This window comes from Eublepharis macularius, chromosome 5, assembly GCF_028583425.1.
Source record: "Eublepharis macularius isolate TG4126 chromosome 5, MPM_Emac_v1.0, whole genome shotgun sequence".
Lineage (NCBI taxonomy): Eukaryota > Metazoa > Chordata > Lepidosauria > Squamata > Eublepharidae > Eublepharis > Eublepharis macularius.
Window position 1 is genome coordinate 139,800,449 of NC_072794.1, and position 22,419 is coordinate 139,822,867.

General features: G+C 41.4%; 1 protein-coding gene across 1 annotated transcript in view; it reads left to right on the forward strand.

The window, feature by feature from the left end:
* Positions 1 to 22,419, forward strand: part of PPP1R16B (protein phosphatase 1 regulatory subunit 16B) — a 155,598-nt gene that overhangs the window by 113,495 nt on the left and 19,684 nt on the right. Inside the window, exons 3-4 of the mRNA XM_054981321.1 lie at positions 17,497 to 17,567; positions 21,504 to 21,649. Of these exons, the coding sequence (XP_054837296.1) occupies positions 17,497 to 17,567; positions 21,504 to 21,649 (217 nt within the window). The remainder of the gene's footprint in view (positions 1 to 17,496; positions 17,568 to 21,503; positions 21,650 to 22,419) is intronic.

Here is a 22,419-nt window from a genome sequence, read left to right on the forward strand (position 1 = left end):
GGTTTTACCATCCAGTTTCTGACTATTCCTAGAGCTACTCCTTGTGGTCACTTTCAGAGTTTTACCATCAAGTTTCCAGCAATTCCTATGTCCTGGAAGGTCTGCAAGCACAGCACAAAGGCCAAAGATTGGAGGCTTACTGTTGCTGTTGTCCTTCTCCACCAATTGATATTCAGATGTACATTGCCTCTGAATATGGAGGTTCACATAGCCACCTGGGGCCATTGATGGAAATGTTCTCAATAAATTTCTATAACCACTCTTTTAAAGCCATCAAAATAGTGGCCATCATTACATCTTGTGGCATCTTTATATCCAGTTGAGACCAAGATGATCTTCTCCTTGAAATAGTGAAATAGTAACTCATCTAAGGCCAGCAAAGTGGAGACAGATGATCCCCCCACCAACAAAAAAATGAAGATAATTTAAAAGAAGTACTACTGATCCTAAACTTATACATAAATCTCTTTTTAAACTCTGGGTAAAAAGGTTTTGTAGGTTTTAATTTTTTTAACAACTTGTTTGACCAAAGGAGATGATGAGAAAAAAATAATATTAGTATTCTCCATGAGAATCAATGCTATTTTCATATCACTTTCTCTTGTCTTAAAAATAATATCCATCTTCAGCCCTACTGAGTTCATAAGAGAGGTAAAATTTGCACTGGAGAGCTTCCTGCTTTGCAATACTTCTCTCTGCCACTAGGATGAACTATCTCCCAATCAATATATAAACATTGCCCCAACTACCCTTCAAGCAGTAGTGCACATGGCAATTATATGCAGTACAAGGTGCGAAAAAGCCCATCGCTTATTTCCTTTGCAGATTTGATATTTCTTGATCTGCAATCAGCTTCATTGTTCCTTATGCTCTGAACCAGTGAGTCAGTTTCTGTCATTTGTGTGGATTATTTTTGTGTGCAAAAAAAGCCTTTTAAGAGACAGAAAACTGCAAACATAAAAGCCTAACGCGGGAGGTGTGGGCACATATTTGACTTAATAACAGTGGAGTCAATTGCAGCTTGACTTTAAGCAGGGGGAGGAGGATGGTCTAGAAAATGGTTTCTTGTGTAGGCGGTCTTCACAACAGGAAAACAAAGAACATTCAAAGGAGACAGAAGAATTAAAGAGTGCTGTAAGGAGAAGGAGTTGTTATGGCTCATTGCAGGATGGATTCATTATTGGACTCAAAACATTAGGTTATTATCGGGCAACTCACATGCCTGAGTGTACTGGTCTTGAGCTTGAGGATAAGGACACAAAGCTGTACCCCGATCTTTGGATCACACCAGTGACTCCACCATTGTGTGTGTGTGTGTGTGTGTGTGTGTGTGTGTGAGAGAGAGAGAGAGAGAGATACAATCTCTTAAGAAATTGGAAATACTAGATGCCAAGGAAGGCAGAGCTTTTTCATCTTTAATGGTTATGCAAAAGAGAATCTTCTGGCAGCTTCAGCTTGTTGTGCATGGGAACCAAAATTGTAGAACTGTCCCAAACTCCCTCTTCAGGGGAATTTTATAGGTACTGCCTTCCCTTGTAAGGGCACAGAGGGAAAAAGTAGATTCCCCGTTGCAGGTTGGCACTGAAGGAGTTCAGAAAAGCTCGAAGGCTAATTAAGGGACAGCATGTGCCTTTTTAGACCAAATAAACCTCATGATTTGAGGATGGCAGGAGAGGCTGTGATTGGTGTTCCATGTGCCTGAAAGCCAAGCTGGCTCCTATGCATAGCAAAGCCTTTTCTGTGGTTGCTCCTGAGCTCATGAGTGTCCTAAAAGTTCATTGGGCCCATCCATGTAAGCATTCTAAAGGGAAGAAGTTTGAAAGCCTTCTTGTTTCCTGTAGCTTGTAATATACTGGTCTAATGTCCATGTGTTTTACACTGTTGTTCTTACTAGGATATCCTGTTCTTAATTTTGATTGATATTTTCAGGTAGGTAGCAATGTTGGTTTGCAGTAGAACAGCAAGATTTAATGGTGCACTAAAGACCAACAAGATTTTTAGAGTATAAACTTTCAAGAGCAAAAACTCCCTTAGTTAAATCTCCTTTCCTACTTGTATCTGTCAAAGGGACTCTTGGCTCTTGAAAGCTTATACCCTGAAAATCTTTTGGTCTTTAAGGTGCGAGTAGACTCAAATCTTGCTGTACGTTTGATGTTTTAATCAATATTACATTTTCATTATTTTTTTACTGTTCTCATTGTGCTCTGGTCTGCTTTGAAAGTGTTCATTTGTTGGTCACTTGTTGAGGCTACATGCTCAAGGAACCCCTTGGAAATCAGCAGAAGTGGAGGAAGGCATGATTAAATTGTCTTCCCTGACTGTTCTGGGTGCAGACCTTTGCCAGGGATTGAGAATTCTGAACCAAAGGTAGAGTTAAAGGGCTGTAATAAAACATAAAGTAAGGAGTGAATAAGAGCGTTCACTACTCCAGGCTAAGCGGTAATCTGAAAGCAAAAAGTCTCCTTCAAGCAATGTGCAGAAAATGAAAGGCAGAAAGAGATTTTCTGAAGGCAACAGCCTAGCAGTTTATCTTAGCTGTGTGAAACAGCCTCTTCCACATGGCCACAGCATGAAACAGATGGTGCCTCGAAGGCTCAAAGCCTTGCACAGCTGTACCATATTGTATGGTAAGTAATGCTGGAGAGAGAGTCTGTGAATTATAGGCATGAGGTAGTCTCTGGAGGCTTTGAACTTTGGGAATTGAGGAATCTCTTGGTGCAGGGTTTGGATTCCTATGCCTCACCAGGTAAGACTGCTAATATATCATGGAGTCTCAGATAAATAAAGTTTGTTCAGAAACTGCTGTTTGGGGATTGCCAGCCTCTCAAGAGCGATCAGATGCTTTCAGAGAGACTATCCAGATCTACTAGCACTAACTGCAGCTGCACCCGCTAAGCAGTTATACGTGCAGAAATAAGCGGGCAAATTTAGCTGTAAATCACGGATACCAAAGTTTTGTCCCTGGGACAATTAGACAGGGTTCTGTAACAACCATGTCACAAAATTGTGCAAAGTATAATCATGTGTACATAGTATGTAATTCTGTGTCCAGTTTCTGAAGTTGATAGTTTTCCCAGTTTACAATTCCATTAGAAGAAATGTATGCTATTTTATAGAACAAAAGGCTAATACATAACTTCAGCATTCAGCTGCCATTCAAAAGAAGGCTGTAGAGGACAACAGTGGGAGAAGGTAGAGAAGAACACATGAAGCTGCCTTATACTGAAGCCATCCATCAGTATCAGTATTTTCTCCCAAGACTTGCAGCAGCTCTCCAGGGCCTCGGCCGGAGTTCTTTCATATCACTTACTACCTGGTCCTTTTAACTGGAGATGCCAGGGGTGGAACCTGAGATCTTCTTAGGGTTGCCAAGTCTCCTGCAATGGGCAGGAGGGAGGGGAGGTGCACGGTACTTACTGGCTTCGATATTTGTACACAAGTAATGTCATTTGCTCAAAGCCAATTCTTTAAGGATCAGTCTGTTTGGGTCTGAAATCAGCCATGCATGGAGTGCAGGAGCACTCCCACAGCCAGCGTGCTGACGTTGCTTCTGGAAGTGATGTCATTGTGCCATCTGAGAGTGTACGTACTGCCTGTTTGTCCAAGTTGCCTGCCAGGAGCAGGCAGTTGCAGGTGGCTTGCCTCAGAGGGGCAACCACCAGGAGTTTGCCCACCACAGCACTGCCCCTCCCCCAGAAGAGGAATAACACAGGAAGTACCAGGTGTCTCCCCCCCCCCCATGATCTGAGTTTTTCTCCATTTGGTTTCTGAGCTTCTGTTTAGGTCTTACTGTTTTTCAACTGTTGCCTTTTGGCAGCTTTGCGGTAGTTTTCATCACTGAATCAGCAGAGACAGGTCTTCCCCTAGAAGCTGTCAGGGAACAGGCCAATTCTACCATTTCCCTATTTTCCCCCTTTCCCCTTTAATTAATATATAAAGTCATATTTTTAATGTTGGTAGTCTGATGTTGCTACTTTCATGATTGCCGTGATGGCCAGATACTGCTTTTAGACTAGTGCTGAGAAAACCCACTACTATGGTTCCCAAGGATCAGAAATGTCTATTAAACTAAGACTGGTATAGATATACTTTTTGTAGCACCTTTGAATTCTTCTTGCTGTAATCACTACCAAGATCTTGCCAGAGCATTGTTGCAGAATCTTGGCTGATTGTACTGGATGGCCAGCAGGGAACCAAAACAGATCCATTGCCAAGGCAGCAGCAGAATAATTATTTCACCTACACTTGTCTCATTCATAGTATCTTTTCTGTTATCTGGACATTGGCCATTTTCTTTAGCCTGAATCAGCACTGAAATTTACATGGCCTCTTGAGCGCTGCTGGTGTTGTAATTGTGAATTAATGCTGTGCATTGCAATAAAATACCAGATGGATTACTCAGATTTGGAGCTTCTAAACTGGTAACAACCTGTGTTTACCAAAATATTTAAAACATTTTTAAGGGGCATATGGGCATACGTGCCTGTTTCTAAGGCTATATTCACTTCATTTTTTTCTTCGAAGCAATAGAAAGAATTCCCCCAATAAGCTTCTTGAATTCTTTCATATCCTAATCTATTCCAGGCAAATAGTGGCACAAAGCTTGGGGTGGGGTGGGGGGGATGTCAAGATCATTTGATGTGTCTAATCCTTGCAAACTGTTCACTGGGGTGGATCTAATCATCCTCCAAGTAGTCTTTTTCCAGCCTGGGGAGCCTTCCTCTAATTTCAAGGGTTCTTCTTATGGAAGAGCCATTTAATATGGAGGAAGGCTTCAAACTTGAAACAAAAGGAAAGATGGGGTATAAATACATGCCTGCCTGTCTATTTACCTACCTACCTACCTACCTACCTGCATACCTACCTGCATGCATGCATGCATACATACATACATACATACATACATACATACATACATACATACATAAACTTTGCCCACTGTAGTAGTAGGATAGGAGTAGATATGACCCTACTATTAATGATATGATCCTCCTCTGTTTGCTGGGCATTGTTGGATCAACATGGAAAACTCCATACTGTTTGCCACCTGCGTAAATGTGCATGTACTCATTGGCTGTACATAAATTTCCCCATCAGGTAAATAGCAGCTCCCAGAGCCACTTCAGGTCAGGAAAATGGCACAGGTAGGGGAAAGCTTAAGCCCCACCCCTCATATTGTGATCCCAGTCCAAATTGGTGTTTTGGTTAGTGTTGCCCTTTGGATGACCTTGGGCCAGTCACTCTATCTCTCAGCCTAACCTACCTCACAGGGTGGTTGTTGTAAGGAAAATAGTAGAGAGGAAAATTATGTTGTAAGCTGCTTTGGATCATCATTGAGGAGAGAAGTGAGTATAAATAAATATGCATAAATAAATAGGTGCTGGGGTTGACCTGGAAGCAGTGTAATATGCAGTTGTGACCCCCTGAAATTGTTTGGCAGTAGAGGTAGGAAAGACAAAATGAAGTATTTCTTTACATAACACAAGGTACAGTGACAGTCTCTAACTTAAACAGGGACATTTTTCTCCACCTTTGCTTCCAAACTGAAGTGCTGATTTCTGGGGCATCCACAGAACATTATCCTCTAATCATTTACTTTCCAAGTTTTCCCTGTCTTCAGTACATTCTTTTCTCAAACCTGCTTTACTATGGTCTTTTCCAAAAGAACATAGTCCAAGTATGTTAGCATACCATCTAGACAGGAGAGAACACATTTTCAAAGGTCCTGCATACATCAGTGCTGTTTTCCCTATCACACCATTACAGATTTAAAGCCTTCGACAATACACCGTTAGAGAGCTATAGCATTATAATGCTATAGTGCTAAAGCCATTTCTGAGAGCTATAGCATTATAATGTTATAGTGCTAACGCAATTATTTATTTTTTGTTAAGAATCTGGTGATACAGTGGGGGGAAATGCAGGGGGAAATGGCGGGTGATGGAAGAAAGTGTGCGGAAAACTTGCATGTGGATGCCAATGTAAATACTTCTGCCTTTGCAGCAGCAGTGAATGCGAAACAGAGAATTGCCATGTGGATGTAGCGAGTTAGAATTAACAGCCATGACAACTGAATGAAACTTTTTCTATGACTCGGACTAATTAGTGTTGCCAACAGGCCTGGAGGGAAAAATGCTCTGTCCCTTTAATAGAAGCTTAATTGTGGAAATGGGCAGCTGAAGCTTTTCATGGCATAAAGATAAATAACATCATCTGGTCAATAACATTCCATCAAACCTCTATTAAAGGTATGGGGCATTTTTTCCCTCCAGGCAGTTAACAACCATAGTGATGATCAGATGCTGTGGGGACACACAATTGAGGAATGTGAGTTTCTTGATAGAGCTGGCTGGCCATAGCATGCTAGGCGAGATACACTTAGTCTGATCCAGCCGGAATTAAAGTGTACTTTTTCTAGGCACAAGTATTGTGCAGTGGAGGAAAAAAGCAAACTGGGCAGATGATGTTATTGTGATGTGATATAAAGGGGAAAAATAACTGGCAAGATTAATCTCTAATCTGCACCATGACTGTATCACTGGAAATAGGGCCAGCTTGATTATAAAACCCCGTATCATTAGTACACAATGGCTTTTAAATGAGCCAGATTGAATTAAGCATCCTAATGGAAATCGCGTCCAAAGTCAATATGAGAAAAACCAGCACACATCTATCAGTCAGTTCCTATTAGGAGGGCAGGAAGCACCAGTACGAGCAGCAGAAACATGAAATGTGATTTGCAGGCTTGGTTGCAGAAGCCGCTTTTGCTAGATGCTGTGAGGGGCTAATTAGACTGCGTTTGCTACAGTCCGGACTAGACCTTTAGTTCTGATAGAAAAAGAGAGAAGAGGATAAGGTGTACATCAAGAAGTATATTTAGTTAGGAAAATGATACTTTTTGGAGTTGGATTTTAGGAAGGACATAAATACCAGTATTCAGTGTTAATCAAGTCCCCGGTACTGTTTCAGAATTCAGATGCAGGTTTTTCTGGGATTCCAGAATTAGGTGTTTTCTGCATGCACACTTAACTCCAGGTTTTCTGGATATTTGACCCACAAGGATTGGGTGTGCTTTGGGCCTCTGTAATTTCTCACTTGAGGGAGTCGAACCAAAGTGGTGTGTGTTTATTTTTTCTGCGCTAGAAAAATGCCCTGTTTCTGCCTTAGGTTTTCTGTTTTGTTCTGTTAGTTGATTGGTGGAGAACAGGTCAGTTTCGTCAGTTGATCAGCTGAAGACAGGTCAATTTCCTCAGTTGATCAGGTGAGGAAATTTGAAGATTTTTTTTTTTTTGCTTTTTATGCACCAAGGTTGCAAAATTGTTGTTTTAAAACAATTTTAAAAGGATTTACTTCTTACTGCTAAGGTTAGCGTGCACACACAACATGCTTTTTAGTCCTTTCTTAAAAATTCTCTTAGCCATATTGCAGCAAATAGGCGTAGGAAATGTGCAATTTTTTTAAAGAAACTACTGTTACAAAGTTGTTATTTAAAACAAAACTTTAAAAGAAAAATATTGATTGATTGTTGTTCAACCAATCAGGATACAGGGGGATAAAGGGGAGAGTGATAGGCAGGGCCAGGGCCAGGCCTCACACCAAAGAAACCATTCTGCGCTTCAGAAAAGCCCTACTGGAAAAAATAATTGGAGTATGCGTGTAAGGAGAAAAACTGCAGAAACCCTAGGGGGAAATGGACTCTGCAGCTGATGCAACCTTTCACCATGCAGAAGTCTGGGAACCAGTTTGGAGACTGACTCAAGGTATTTTGACCATGCACGCAGAACTCTGTAGAGAAATCAATGCAGTATGGAGCCAGAACTGATGAAAAAGCCCAGTGCAAAAAAGACTGTACTTGGATTCCATTATTTTTTATGGGGGACCATTTTTGAGAGACTGGAGTGGCCGTTCTTCAACCAAAGGACAGCAAAATTGCAGGGGAGGTATTGCTACATGTCCACTAAAGACCCCCCCCCCCGCCAAGTTTCAAGTGAATTGGACCAAGAAGTCTGATTCTACAGGTCCTTGAACAAAGTGCCCCCAGCCATCATCTTAGCAGGAGTGAGGACTAAGAAGGAAAAAACGACCCTGAAAAAGAGCCACACCCCCACAAAGGAAGGGGAGGAGGAAAAGCCAGCCAGACTTGCAGCTCCATCAGGCTGGCCAAGACTCTTGCTGGCTGCAAGCTGTTCTCCTCCAGCAAGCCAAGACTCTTACTGGCCACGAGCCACCTTCACATTGCTCTGGAAACCTACTAAGGGGGCAGAAAGGTCTGGAATCCTTAAAATGCAGCCTTGGGTATTCCTGAATGTTTCCAGAAATATACAGGACCCAGATACTGGTATTCTCGAAAATCCCAAGTACAGTTCTTATTACCTAGTATACCCAGCTGGAATATAGCTGGTATATTTGGACCAGCTATATTCTAGCACAATCCTGATATCTAGTATAGCACAGTGGCTAAGAAAATAAGCTGTGATTGGGGGGGGGGAGCATGGTCCCTGGTTCAAATCTAGACCTTGATACAAACCTACTTTGTAGCCTAAAACAAGCCACACTCTCCCTCAACCTCCCATCTCTAGCCCTGGAGTAATAATACCGGCCTACGCTTGTAGGACTGTTGAAGGGCTAAGTACAATGGTGTTTTAAAAACATAACGGCTAAGTATCATTGTTATGATGTCTCATGTTGCAAATGCCATTCAATATTTCAAGTTTTCTTTCTGATAAGGGATGAAAAAACATATTGTAATGTTAGATTGTATTTTTTTCTGTTGGCTAATGTGGGGTTTTGAATATATGTTTCCTGTAGCTAGAAGGGCAAGCCTCTGAAGTTAAGGAGGAGTGGAGTTGGATGGGTGAGTGAGCTGTGCAGTACTAGACAGTTGCTGTAATCTAGAGGGCAGAGTGAGCTGCAGTTTTTAGAGGGGAAGTTTTTCAGCCTGTGCATCTGAGTGTTCTACTTTGTAGATGAACAAAGTGGCAACAGAGTAGCAACAGAGAGGTCAGGCAATCTATGTCTGGTGTTGGTCAAAGAAGAGAATTATTGTGCGAGTGAAGAACCTTATGGGAAAGTAGTCTTTGTAACTAGGTCAGTGAATATGCCCTTAAAATATATAATTATTTAATTAATTTATTTATGTCATTTATAGTCTGCCTTTCTCACAGATACTCAAGGCAGATTACATAGTTTGAGATTAGCATGTTCAATATCAAGGACATTTCAATAAACAATGCCCTTAGTAAAAATCCAATACAGAGTTGTAGAAATGCTAAAACAGAGCATTTGCATTGAAACCACCAACTTTATCAACCTATTCTGAAACCAATATGCTTTTGTACTTATAAATAAATTCTACTTCTTGTTAAGCCAAACAGGAGGCAAAAACACTACAGATGGTGTTAGTGGTGGGATTCAAATCCCAAACGGAAGGTGTTCTCAAGGTAAAAAGGCTGTGTGTGACAGAGAAACCCTGAAACTTTGTGTGGGTGCAGGGAGAAAGGAGTGTTGGTTGTCATCAGGGCCCTACCTGAGGTAAAAGTTTAAGGCAACGTAAGGAGGAGCTGTAATAACGATCCAAGGCAGGTTAAAAAAGAAATGCCACATATATCTTTTTGGGGTTTGTTAAGGGTCCACTTGAAAGAGTAAAACACGGCAACTGTAAAGCAGAGTTAACAGATCTGTGTTTTCAAATGTATGTACTATTCACAAATACTTGTTACAGAATCTAGATTCATTGTGTCTCCCTGTTGAGTGTACTTTCGATGGCAAATCTTGTAATGTGAGAAAAGACCCTTTGTATGTTTGGAACTGAAGGGTTCAAAATACTCCTTGAGGCTTATCTTTCAGAGCCACACTAGACAAGAGGGCAGGTGATCCATTATAAGATCTCTTGAATGGGTTTTAAATCATACACACAGTAAGGAAGGCTTCAGAGGGGATATGATATTGGGGAAGGGGGAGATTTGATCTCCCCTTGCATGCAAGGTACTTGTATAATCCTCCTGTGGGACAAATAATATTTGAATGGAGACTCTGTTTTTTCTTGTTGTAGATTTAAAGATCTCTTTAAGGCTACAGCAGAGCAATACTGAATAGGGTTTACATAGGGAACAAAGATTGAATCAATGCTGTATTGATAGTGCTCCATTGCTACTCAGGTTCTCATCCAGGGACATTTGTGACTCACTCCAAGGGCAAACTACACAGCTGAATTAATGATAATACTTTATGTATCTGGCTTAAGAGTTGTTGTTTTTTCTCCTACCTCAAAGTGCCCAAGTGTGAATGTTGAGTGGATTTTGAATTCGTATGTGAAAAGTAAGGGTGGTGCCAAACAAGCGTACGATAACATATTTTCTAATAAGCTATACTCACGAGTCCTGCTTATATTCTCTCATGCCTTGTAGGTATACCAAGAGAGGCTTAGACATGTTTACAATAAATATATAAATGCAGGTGCATGGAACAATATTACTGTGTACTACATAGTACAACTGGCAACCATTTTGTAGGGTTTTTCTGCACTTTTTCCATCAGCTGCAATCACAGAAATTGTATCTTGAAAGAATTCTCTAACATAAATTTCTCAGAAACCTCTGGGATTGAATCTAGTCAACTTTTTCTCTCAATTTTTCTTTCTCTCAGCTTTCTCTCCCCTAGTTCAATTTTCTCTCAGCTTTTTCACTTCCAGTACTCCTCCTTACTGAAGCCCCCGCAGTTCCCCCAACCCTCCTGCAGCTGCTCAGTTGAACAGTGGAAACAAAATGGGGGTGGGGGGTGGAATTGGAGTTGCACTGATGTTGTAACATCACTTCTGGCATGAACAAAAGTGATGTCACCATGTCAGCATAACACCATGAGTCACTCAAAATTCTGTGGTTTTACTAGAGAGTTCCAGATGAATCCTAGATGATGTTGATGAGGTGATGTCACATCTGGGATCTTGCCAAAAATAATGATGTGGCATCAGCACAATGCTGATCGATGCAACTCCCCCTCACCCCATCTCCCAGGGGTTGCCAGCACTGGGCTGGTGGTCCTTATCCCACATACAGGCCCCATGGTTCCCACTTTAGACTGTAAACAGGAAGCTGGGGTACCATATCAGTTGGGCAGGGGCTTGCAGATTCTATGGGAAAGACCTCCAAGCTTCCCCCATTTACATGGCAGGATCATTTCCTGTGTTTCCCTAACCACATAGGATCAGTTCATAGGTAAATGGGCCTGCATAATAGGAAGAATACTTGAAGGGCACTATTGTAATGGATTATGTAGTCCAGGACACACTACTCAGGATTCGTAAAGAAAGGCTATAAACCATTTAAAAGACTTGGTCATATGGCCTTTGTGACATACTAGCACATGAAAGTACAACAAGTGGCTCCTTTTTTATTTTGTGAATGAGCTAGCATTGCCTGTATGGCAACAGGGTTTTTTTTCTGGAATGGCCTGCCTACCAGAGTGGGTGCAGAACGTGTCTTAACTTGCTAAATTCCAGGAGGTGTGTAAGATGATTCTGTTCCAGGGGGAATTTGGTGAGCAGTAATTGGGCAGATTTGGCTGTATTTTTAACTGTATAGAGTTTTAATCTTGTAAACAGATGATTATGAAGTTTTTTGTGCCTTGAGGGCTTTGCTGCTTTTGTAACATCTCTTGAGTCTGAGATGATGTGGGATAAACATATTTTAAATAATTGAATAAACATGTATTGAGATGGTTCTTTGCTACTTCCTTAGTCAACTTGCATTTTGAAAATTCTGTATGAGGTGGTGAGCTGTGATCTTCACAAACTTTTTAATGTTTAGCTTCTGATAACTTCAGTTTGATGACTTTCAGATATCTCATACAAACCACAGTGATATTTATGATGTGGTTGAGCCTAAAATCTTTAGACTCACTTGCCCTCATCTTTCTCCTCTTGTCATCTGAGTTTAAATCAAATGCTTCCTAGTTTAGGAAATCTTCAGTCTAATCAGAATTTGTTGTGCTGTCCAAGTTCAGATAAGTTTAAAAAATTCGTATTTCTTTGTTTTCCACAGAGATTCTAAATCCAGAAAGTACTTAGTTTCAAGCCCAAACAACATGTTACATTTAAGACATGGTGGCCACAGAGACTTGTTCTTCTAAGGGGTCAGATCAGGACAGTGATGCAGCCCCCCCCCCTCCTGTGCACTGTTTTTCTGATTCAAAATAGCCCCAGGGGGTATTATTTGCCCTATCGGAGGCTACACGTGCACTAAATGCTTACCCATGAACCCCACATGGGGCAAATTGGGGGCATTTCAAATCGGGAAAATAGTCCCAGGGGCAGGCTGGAGCCCCTTCTCCTGCCATTTCACAGTTCTTTAGGATTTACTTCCCATGAATACTCATAACTTATATCCTGCTGCCAGTCCCTATCACACGTTAAATATAATGTGTAGTTTAGACCTCAGTGAGGGGAATTCGGTTGGCTTTATGAATCAGCTCTAGATCTGCATTATAGATATAGTTTCGGCAACTTCAGTGTTATTGAATCTGTCCTTTAGGTACCTGTAACTTGAAAGAATAGCTGACAGAGAATTAACTTTTAACAGTCACGCTTTCTCCTGTAATTTCTTGGGACCAGCTCATATTGTACACTCTGCTGCCCCAGCCTATAAGCTTTTATGAGTGCCCATTTAGTCCTTCTTAATGCTCTTCATTTTGTAGCCTGCATTCTTGCTAAAGTTTATATATCCTCTGTCAGCATAATACTGGCTCTTAAGTTGCACTGACTCTCCAAGCCTTTGGGAGGAAGTGGTAATGATGAACCTCACGGCCGGTGGTTTCATTACCTCAGTAGCGTTATTCTGGGAAGACTTGAACAGCTACTAGCAACGATTTCCTCAACCAGACTTCAGAAACAAATCATGTCAAAGCAAACCAATTTCTTTTTTTAAAAAAATATTTTTGCCCCACACTTTTAACTAAAAGTTACAGCCAATAATAATATAACAATGAAAGAAAACAGCTGGAAAGCCTCAGGATAATATTACTAATAAACACCGCTGTGTAAAACAGTTACACATATAAAACCAGAGTGGTAAGGCCATAATATATCAAAGCAATAAAGCCACAATCATAAAATCTAAAAAGAAAAGATATTTAAGCAGCAATAAGGCAGGTAAAAATGCTGTTGCTGTTGCTTCCCTTCAGATCCCAGAGAGAGAGGGGGAGAGATCAAAATCCTGCACTCCTGAGCTGCTTTGGCCAATTCACAGCAATATCTTCAACCTGCTCTTCCAGAATGTAAACTGCTGTTTGAACACAAACACACACTTGCCCATCAACTGGGATGGGGAGCGTCACTTCCCGTACACAGTAGGGGCTTGGATAGAGTCATTTCTAACACTTAGGACTACTTGAGGAGATATCTACAATTGCTAAGTAACATCACTATTCCTTTTGTCATGGGCTTCTGTCTTTTATGTTGCTTTAGGTCAGGCCTATAAAATATAACCATTTGCTGTAAATACACAACTATACAAATGAGAGAAGGCAAATCTAAACAACCAAATCAAATAAACCAAAATCACAACCAATGAACCGCAATAGCCTGTGAAAATTGAAAAAAAAACCCACGTTATTTCACCAGTTAGCCAATTCTGCATTCGAATCCCCACTCTGCCATGAAAGCTCACTGGGTGGCCTTGGACCAGTCACTGTCTCTTAGCCTATCTACCTCACAGGGTGGTGGTTGTGAGGATAAAATGGAGGAAGGGAGAACAAAGTTATAAGCTGCTTTAGGTCCCGATTGGGGGACCCAGAGATGAATGGATATGGGGAAGGAATTCCAAAGCTGAATTGCCATTATTTATGTATGTATATCTCACCTTCCTAACGCTGACCCTAGCCCTAGGAAGGCAAATGTATCAGCTAGGTGGGGCTGTGTCAGGTCAGGAAAACAGCACAGAGAAAATGTACACTGCTGTGCCCTGCACATCATCCCATATCTAAATTAAGGGCTGGATCCAGCAAGTTTTTTCTTTATTACAGTTCCCTTCTGACATGGCTCTTGTCCAGGCAGATCACATCTCCCCACCCCCGCATAGCCTTTTTTGGTGGTATGTTTTTGACCAGCAGAAAAGCTGGTTGAATACATCCCATCTGGCTGCTGTTTATACACACACATAAAAACCAAGTTCCCATCTGGCTGCTGTTTACACACACACACACACAAACCCCTCTGTGGAGTTCCAGAAACTCATCTCCCAGTACAATGTGTCTGAATTAGCCCAGAAGAGCTAGACTTCTGGATTGTAAGTGACTTGGTGTTTTGCTTAGCAGCTAAGGTTGCCTGCATGTATTAAATAAGAACATAACAACACTTATATTTCACTGTTCTAGGCAGAATAGTGCCCACTCAGAGTGGTGAACAAGGTCAGTGCTATCATTATTCCCACAATACATCTGGGGAGTTGGGGCTGAGATGAGTGCCTTACCCAAGACCACCTAGTAAGCTCATGGCAATAGTGGAATTCAAACCAGCAGAGTGCTAATTTGCAACCCAACCACTTAACCACTATGCTACAAGGGTTGCTATTGTTTCTTCCTGATATGCTAGCTCTCTACAGGCCTGCAGCGGGAGGGGGTTCAAAACCATGGGGTTGGAGCCTGTGAAGCATGAGTGGAAATGAAAACGTACTTAGCATTGTTCTGCTCGCACAAGCAACAGTGAAGCAATAGTGCAGGTTCTAGTGACACCTATAGCACTTCATTGCAGTGTTACCCCAATCAAACAATACTTTACACTACATGGTTTAGCAAAGTTTGGATCTAATTGTTTTAACAATGCAAGCAGCCTACGAGGTTTAATTTCAGAACTTCTGCTTGTGCAAGCGGAACTTCCACTTGTGCAAGCGGATGTGGAAATGCTCTGTGGGATCCCACCCATGATCCACCCACAGACAAAACAGAGAGGCAGCATTGTATAGTGGCTAGAGTATTGGACTAGGACAAAATAGATTCCCTGTTCAAATCCCATCTCTGTCATGGAACCTTGTTGGGAGACCTTGAGCCAGTCGCACACTCACAGCCTAACCTACCTCACAGGGTTGATGTGAGGATTAATTGGAGGACAGGAGAAGTATGGAAGCCACTTTGGGTCCCCACTGGAGAGAAAGGCAGGATATAAATGAAGTAAAATTAAAAAATTAAAAAACAGTCCAGTCCAAAACATTATTACTTCACTATACACCATCATTCTCTGTAATGTGTAGATGCAGAATAGCTCTAAAAGGATTCTTCTTTGCCTGTCTCAAGGCTTTGACAGTTACCACAAAAAAGAAGGATTTCTTCTATTTCCAAACAGTTTTTAATAAGGAATCTTAATAAAAACTGATTAAGGAACCCCACGGGAGGGGAAAATTAGATAAAACTTCAGTGAAAGGCTCATAATTTTAAAAGAAATCTCGCAGTATATTTTAAATATATGAAATAACATCGAAGTACTCAAAATCCTCTAAACAGGTAGAGATTTCCGTTGTTTTTTAAAAACACTATAGAATGGTGACATCAATCTGAAATGCTTTAAGGGCTTTGTTTCCAGAAGATCAGGATTTGGATTTGGGTCCCGTAGGATCTTAGAGACCAACAAGATTTTCTGGGTATAAGCTTTTAAGAGTCAGAGCTCCCTTCTTCAGACAGGTAGAGTAACCTATCTGACTCGCAAAAGCTTATACTCTGAAAGTCTTGTTGGTCTCTAAGGCGCTACTGGACCCAAATCCTGCTGATCTACTGCAGACCAACAGGGCTACCTACCTAAAACTCTTTTCAGAAGATGAAATCTAATATTCCCAGGTAATGAAACCTCTGCAGGACTAATGTGTTGCCAAAAGATAAGTGGGTAGGTTCCAGCAGTGATGTCTTGAAATGAAGGACCACTGACACTTATTTGTGTTGTTCAGCAGAACTAAATTAGAGATTACCTTTCCTTTGTTTGCAGTGGTATTCGCCATTGTTTCCCAAAAGGAGTGTCACAATCAGTCTGTAGTACTACATACTGACATTTTCCTCCTCTTGGGAGATAATTGCCACTCCAAATGCTGGCTTCTCTGCAACTGAATTTGTGGTTTGCATATCTCAGCTTTGAAACATACAATTCTCATGAATGATCTATCATTGGAGAACCATTGGAGTGTAGGTTTTCCTCTATAAACTGGAGAAACCCAACTTCAGTCTTCCAGTTCAGGGAAGAATAAGAGTGATCTCATGTGACATTACACTGCTCGCATGAGAAAACTACCCACTTTTTTCCCCAGCAAACATTATCTTATGTATAGTGTCTGTAATGGAGAACAATCCATGCCTTACACACCTCTCAGTGTAGTGGTTATTGTAGTAGTTAACTATTATTTATCCCTGCCATTTGTTCATTTGCTATAAGTTTCTATCCATATCCAGGTAGATATTTGATCTTTTAAAAAAAAGAATTTGGAATGTAGCGGCAACATTTGGGAGGGCGTTTTGGGCTTCAACAGGAGAAGGGAGGTGAGACAATCAACCTCAGCAAGTGGAAATTTCCCCCACCCCATGAAACAGCTCCAGTGGATCCAAGTCAGCGCTTCGTAGGGGTGCATGAGATTGCATAACATTTTGTATATTCAGATACACCATCACTGAGAATTATCTTTTTTTTAAATAGCATGTATCCAACATTGGTTTGCAAGACCTGATCAAGGCTGTCAACGATAGGACGTTGGAGGGCATTCATTCATAGGGTTGCCATAAATCAGAAGTGAATTAATGGCATATCTCACACACACATACACCCATCTGTGCATGGATGGCACCTGACATTTTCCCACATTCCTCCCCTTTCCTGGAGGTCAGTGGGCTGGAGTAATGAGGGACCAGCAGATGAAACCAACCCCTTTCCTCAGCAAAGCTGTGCTTGTGGAAGGAGGAGCAACTTCAGCTCCTTATCCTTCATCACTCCAATCCCCAATCGGTGTGGCTATTTTTCTGCCTCAGAAACTGTCTTTTCAGTGGGCCAGAAGAGGCTGCAGGTACAGAGAACAACTTGGGGAAACTGCGCATGGAGTGGTGGGATTCACGCCCCTAATATCTCTGCTTTAAAAAAGGAAATAGATGATGGCACTGCAAGATAAAAAGGAAACGGGATCTGTGGTGGAGCAGGTCTGGTTGTCACATGAGCCTAGTATAATAAAGGGACAGCTCTCCTGAACCACTTCCATTTCATGGTATCAGATAAGCAGACAACTGTTCACATACCTGAGCCAGTTTTTAACCCAAAGACCAAGGAATGGATGTATACTAACTGGGAGTTCTTTAAGATAGTTTTCACTCTACTGAAGTGAAGTCAATAGAATGATGTGACTTAATAAAACACATTTAGCCACAGACATCCATTTTCCCTCCTCCCCCCAAAATTGTGGTAAGTTTGTTACATCCAAGGATGAAATTAGTGATGATTGCTTGCTGAGAAATAACAACTCCCTTGTCGATCTCTTGCAGTCTGTTATTTATTGAACAACAACTTCAGCCCTGACCTGTGTAATGAAGATGGATTAACTGCACTGCATCAGGTAAGTGTTTGGAAAAGGGGAGCTGTAACCTGGGAGTCAGATTAAGGAGAATGTTCACACCCCAGCATTCCAGGCTGTCATTTCAGTGATCTAGGGATAAATCAGAAACAGAGAAAGCATCCAAGAGGAGTTCCTCAATAGATGTTATCTCCCCTCGTACCATTACTAGTTTGCAAAGCATGTCCTGAATGTGTTGCATGGCTGATACTGAAACTTGGCTAGTTGCCTTTTCGTGACGCGTCCTACTAAAAACAGAAAGCCACAGCTTAAATTATGGCAAAAAAGTATTTGCAAACTTCTGGTGTGCAGCACAATAAATTTTTATGCACATGAGTGTGGGCACAGTGGTGCCTGGGGAGAATCATATGGAGAAGAGTCCGTTGAAAAAATAACTAAGGGGCACATCTTATCCAGGATCATCTTTTGCTGGGTGCCAGTGGGCACCCAGCTTAACCTGTCTCACAGGGTTGTAAGGATGAAATGGAAGAAGAGAGAGTAATGTTGTGAGATGCTTTGGTTCCCCATCAGGGAGAAAGCAGAGTATATATGTGCAAATAAAAAAAAATCTTGACCTCTTTCCACTCTCCTCATTCCAGAATAGTTTGGTTTTCCATTTTATAATTCTGTAAGTTCTAAGCCCCCACAGTCAACGGGTGGTATGAAGATTCCTGGAAGTGCTTCATGAATGCTTCTAATATCCAAGATAAGCAGTGAGCAAATAATATTGGAACTATTCGAAATTATTACAAGGCAGCTGCTGCACACTGCTGTTTCTGAACGAGCCTTGACATGGGAGAAACATGCAACATGGACACATTCTCACCAAGTCGAATTCAGAATCTCACTCATCTTTTCTTAATGTCCTGAAGTCAGACTGCTTTGGGGCTTCTGAGACAGGGCACCATCTGGCAGCCTCTTTTCCAGGCACTAAGGAGGTGGGTAGTAACAACAGAGGGAAGGCTGTTAAGCTGATTCTGAAGGCGGGTAACCTCATCCAGAGTTCATCCATTCCCAGTCCATGTTATAAATGCTACTATTGATGGATTGCAGCCGAAGCCCAGATTCCTTCTGCGAATATTCTCTTTGGGCTCCAGATAGATGTTTATTTTGAGATGCAAACTAGCTCTTAGAATAAGAAACACTTTTTTGGTGTCATTTGCCCTTGTGACAAATGAAAACATATTCAGTCTGTGATGGTAGCAGTTAACTGTACAGTGAACAGAAAAACTATATTATCTCTGGAGCCCCACCTGGGAAAGCCATAGTAATTAAAAGCAGATCCCTTATGGAGCAGAACAAAGATGAATTCAGTCCAGCATCCTAATTCCTACAGTGGCCAATCAGATTCCTGTTGGAAGACTGGAACCCAGTCTTGGAGGCAATAGCCCTTTCCAGTTGTCACCTCCCTCTCCACAAATGGTATGTAGCAGCATTCTAGACAAGTATACATATTACAGTGAATGCAACTACAATCTATGTATGATACACAAATAAGTTCTTTGCTGTGACTTTTTATACTGAGCAAACACACTACACGTGATTCTCTCAGTATGTGCAATCACTGTTTGTTCTGAAAAGGGCAACAGATGGATTTTCACCCTTGTATGCACATACCAGATACCATGGCTATTGATAGATGTATCCTCAATATATTTTGCCTACTCCTCTTTTGAAGTCGTCTTGGCTAATGGTTAATATTAGACATCGTAGCAGTGAACGCTGTAAGTTAATTGTACATTGTGTTAATATGTATATTTGTTTGTCAGTTCTTAATGCACTGCCTATCAACTTTATAGAGGGCCAAACAAAGTGTTACAGAGCAACAACAACAACATTCAATTTATATAGTGGAGGGGTGGGGAATCAAACCTGGTTCTCCAGATTAGAGTCTCGCACTCTTAACCATTGCACCAAACTGGCTCTCAACAGCTATGGGGAAAGGCATTTTTAAAGTCCCCAAGAGCCTGACTGGACTCAATATGATGGCATGGAAGGAAGAGGGCCTCCTGCCTCCCCCATGCCAAATTCCTGAGCCAAAATGGCCAGGGTAAATAATTTGCCTATCTTTGATGCTTCACCTAGATCCAATTTACCAAAAATTTAGCACATACGTTTGCTCCCAGTGATCCCAAATTCTAGCATTATGGGAGGATGGAAGTGTTTTCCTCCGTCCACTTCCTTCATGCTGTGCATAATTTTTATACCTTGATTGCATGTCAGCCCTCTCTCCTTAGTCTTCTTCTGCAAATGATTAATTCTCTTCGGAGATCTTGAGCAAAAACTAGAATGGCCTCTAACATGGGTGAGGTGCAACATCATTTGTTTACTGCTCCATAAAGCATTGTTATAGTCCTAGAATGCAGTTTATTATATTTACAGTTCATTCAAGAACTAACTGTTCTGCATTGATACACTCCCAAGAGCAGAAATGAGGGCATACAAGGAGGTGTTTACACTGTTGTTGTGATAATTGCAAGTTTGGATAGATAATCTGGATGTGAGACATTGCTTTAGTGAATTATCACCTGTGCAGATTTGATGAAAAACAGTACCTAGATTCTGAAAACTCCATGCCAGATCGCATTTGCTTTATAGCATTTTACTTTAGAATTGTTAATGTTTGTGGTTAACCTTTTAAAAATGAAAACATAGTTTTTTAGATGTCCATAAGAAGTGCTGTGTTACAAATAATTTCTCTGTTGTGTAGTGGTACTAGCAGTGGAGATTCCTGCATACTCTGAAAACTGTTGAGACGCTTTTCCCCCACCATCTCCATGATACAGTGTTGGATTTATGCTGCTAGTTTGACCGTGGACAACAGGAAGTAAAGAAGAAAGGGGAAAGCAAACGATTGCTCAGTTGTCAACATTTAAGGGAAAAAATAGCATGAGATGGAACTTCTATCATCTCTGTTTTGTTCAGCTCCTCTCCCCCCCCCCACTCCAGGGAACAGTATATCTTAGACAAAACCCCCTTCATATTAATATTATTATTATGTAGAAAATTATATTTGTCTTGCTTCTTCACCTATGGTTTTGGTTAGCGTCAGTCTATACGCTGGAAAAAGTAGACGTAGCAGCGCTGCAATAGGCACACACTTTTTGGCTGGTATCGTTATCGGGGCCTACTGAATAGTTTCCAGGAAGGCAAGCACCCTCTTCAGCTGATGCCTTCAGCTGATGCCTGGATCATTTTTGAAACTGCATTTTTAGCATCTTAAGAGAGAGGCATTATGTTGCACTCCAAGAAGGAGAAGTATTTTCTCTTAGGAGTGAAATTGACAAGAATCTGCTTGCAATCTGGTCTACTCAGCATTTAAACAGGCATCCTAAAGATTTCTGTAAGTCCCCCCCCCCCCGCCCCAAAGAAACAAAAGAAGAAACTGTGAGTGCAAACAGTTGTGATTTGGATTGGGACCATGCAAGAACAGTTTGTTAACTAGGCTTCTTATTAGCATTTTTAAAGGGGAAAAAAGATATCTTCTTTAAAAGGTTTTTTAAAAAGCTAATAGTAATGGACAAATCTTGGTTTTGATTACTGAAACTAGGGTAGGTCTTAAGGAGTTAAAGTAACTCTTCCCTTCCCAATAAGGCATTGATCTGAATGGCAGCTCTGTGAGCAGTCTATCATTTTTCAGATTAACGGAGGTCTGTGATGTTTGTCACATCTGTTTTGATCCCAAGTTTTGCATTTCCTTTCAGTTCAATGGGATTAAGGAGCAGCTGCAATGGGCAGTTAGGAAAATTGAGTAGGCAGGCTTCTTTGCCACATATACACACTTTAAACTCTCCTGCATGCTGTTTGTACAATGTTCAGACTACCCATTCTGTATTGGGTGGTAATAATGTAGAAGTCATCATGGATTTGTTTTACTTAGAACTGATTTTACACATGGACAGACAATCCTAACGCCTGCTGGGTTTGATTCCTCCCTAGTGCTGCATAGACAACTATGAAGAAATAGTCAAGCTTCTCCTGAACCATGGAGCCAATGTCAATGCAAAGGACAATGAATTATGGACTCCTCTTCATGCAGCAGCAACCTGTGGGCATATCAACTTGGTGAAGATCCTGATTCAGCAGTAGGTGACCCATGATATGTTGTGTTATGCTGGGCCAACCTTGAGTGTGGATACAAGTTGGGGTCTCCCCATGCTTTATCTTCAGTCTACCCCTTCTATTTCTGCTCTGTGGTCATTGCAGCATGCTTTCCCACACTGTTCCAGTGAGCCAGAACCTAAAATGCAGCAGAGGGGTCAAGACAGGATGGGGTGAATATTTGAGGTATCCAGCTATACAGCACTTGTTACGAAGAACTCTCCTGGTAAGCCCATGGACAAGCAGCCCTAGTGTTTCAACCTCCATATGATTTGTATGGCAAAGACTTGGCAGAAGTCAACACTGGGATTTGTGCCATGTGTTTTTCCTATTTCTGGTTAATGAAAACTAGCATCTTCATGGGTAGGTAGAAGTTAGATTGCAGATCATTGGTGGCCAGTTTGTGATGGCCCGCCTATTGCTGGCTGATTGCTGCCCTGTTTCAAAGAATTGGCTTCCTCCAAGGTTTTCCCCATGTTCTTAAGAAAGTGTACTCCAGATAATGTAATAAAGATGGATTATGTTAAAATATCTTTTGGAAGATTAACTACATAGGTGGACTATGTGGATTCTACTTTAAAACACACTAAATGACGCAGGTGTGTGATATCAGCCCATCCTGGAAGTTTAATGGCTGTTGATAAGGGGGAAAATGTGCATTGCCATGGAGGAAGGAAAGGATACCCATGTGATGGACAGATAGCTTCTGTTTGGCCTGTGCCTTAACAACAAGAACGTCACAGTCCTTCCCTGG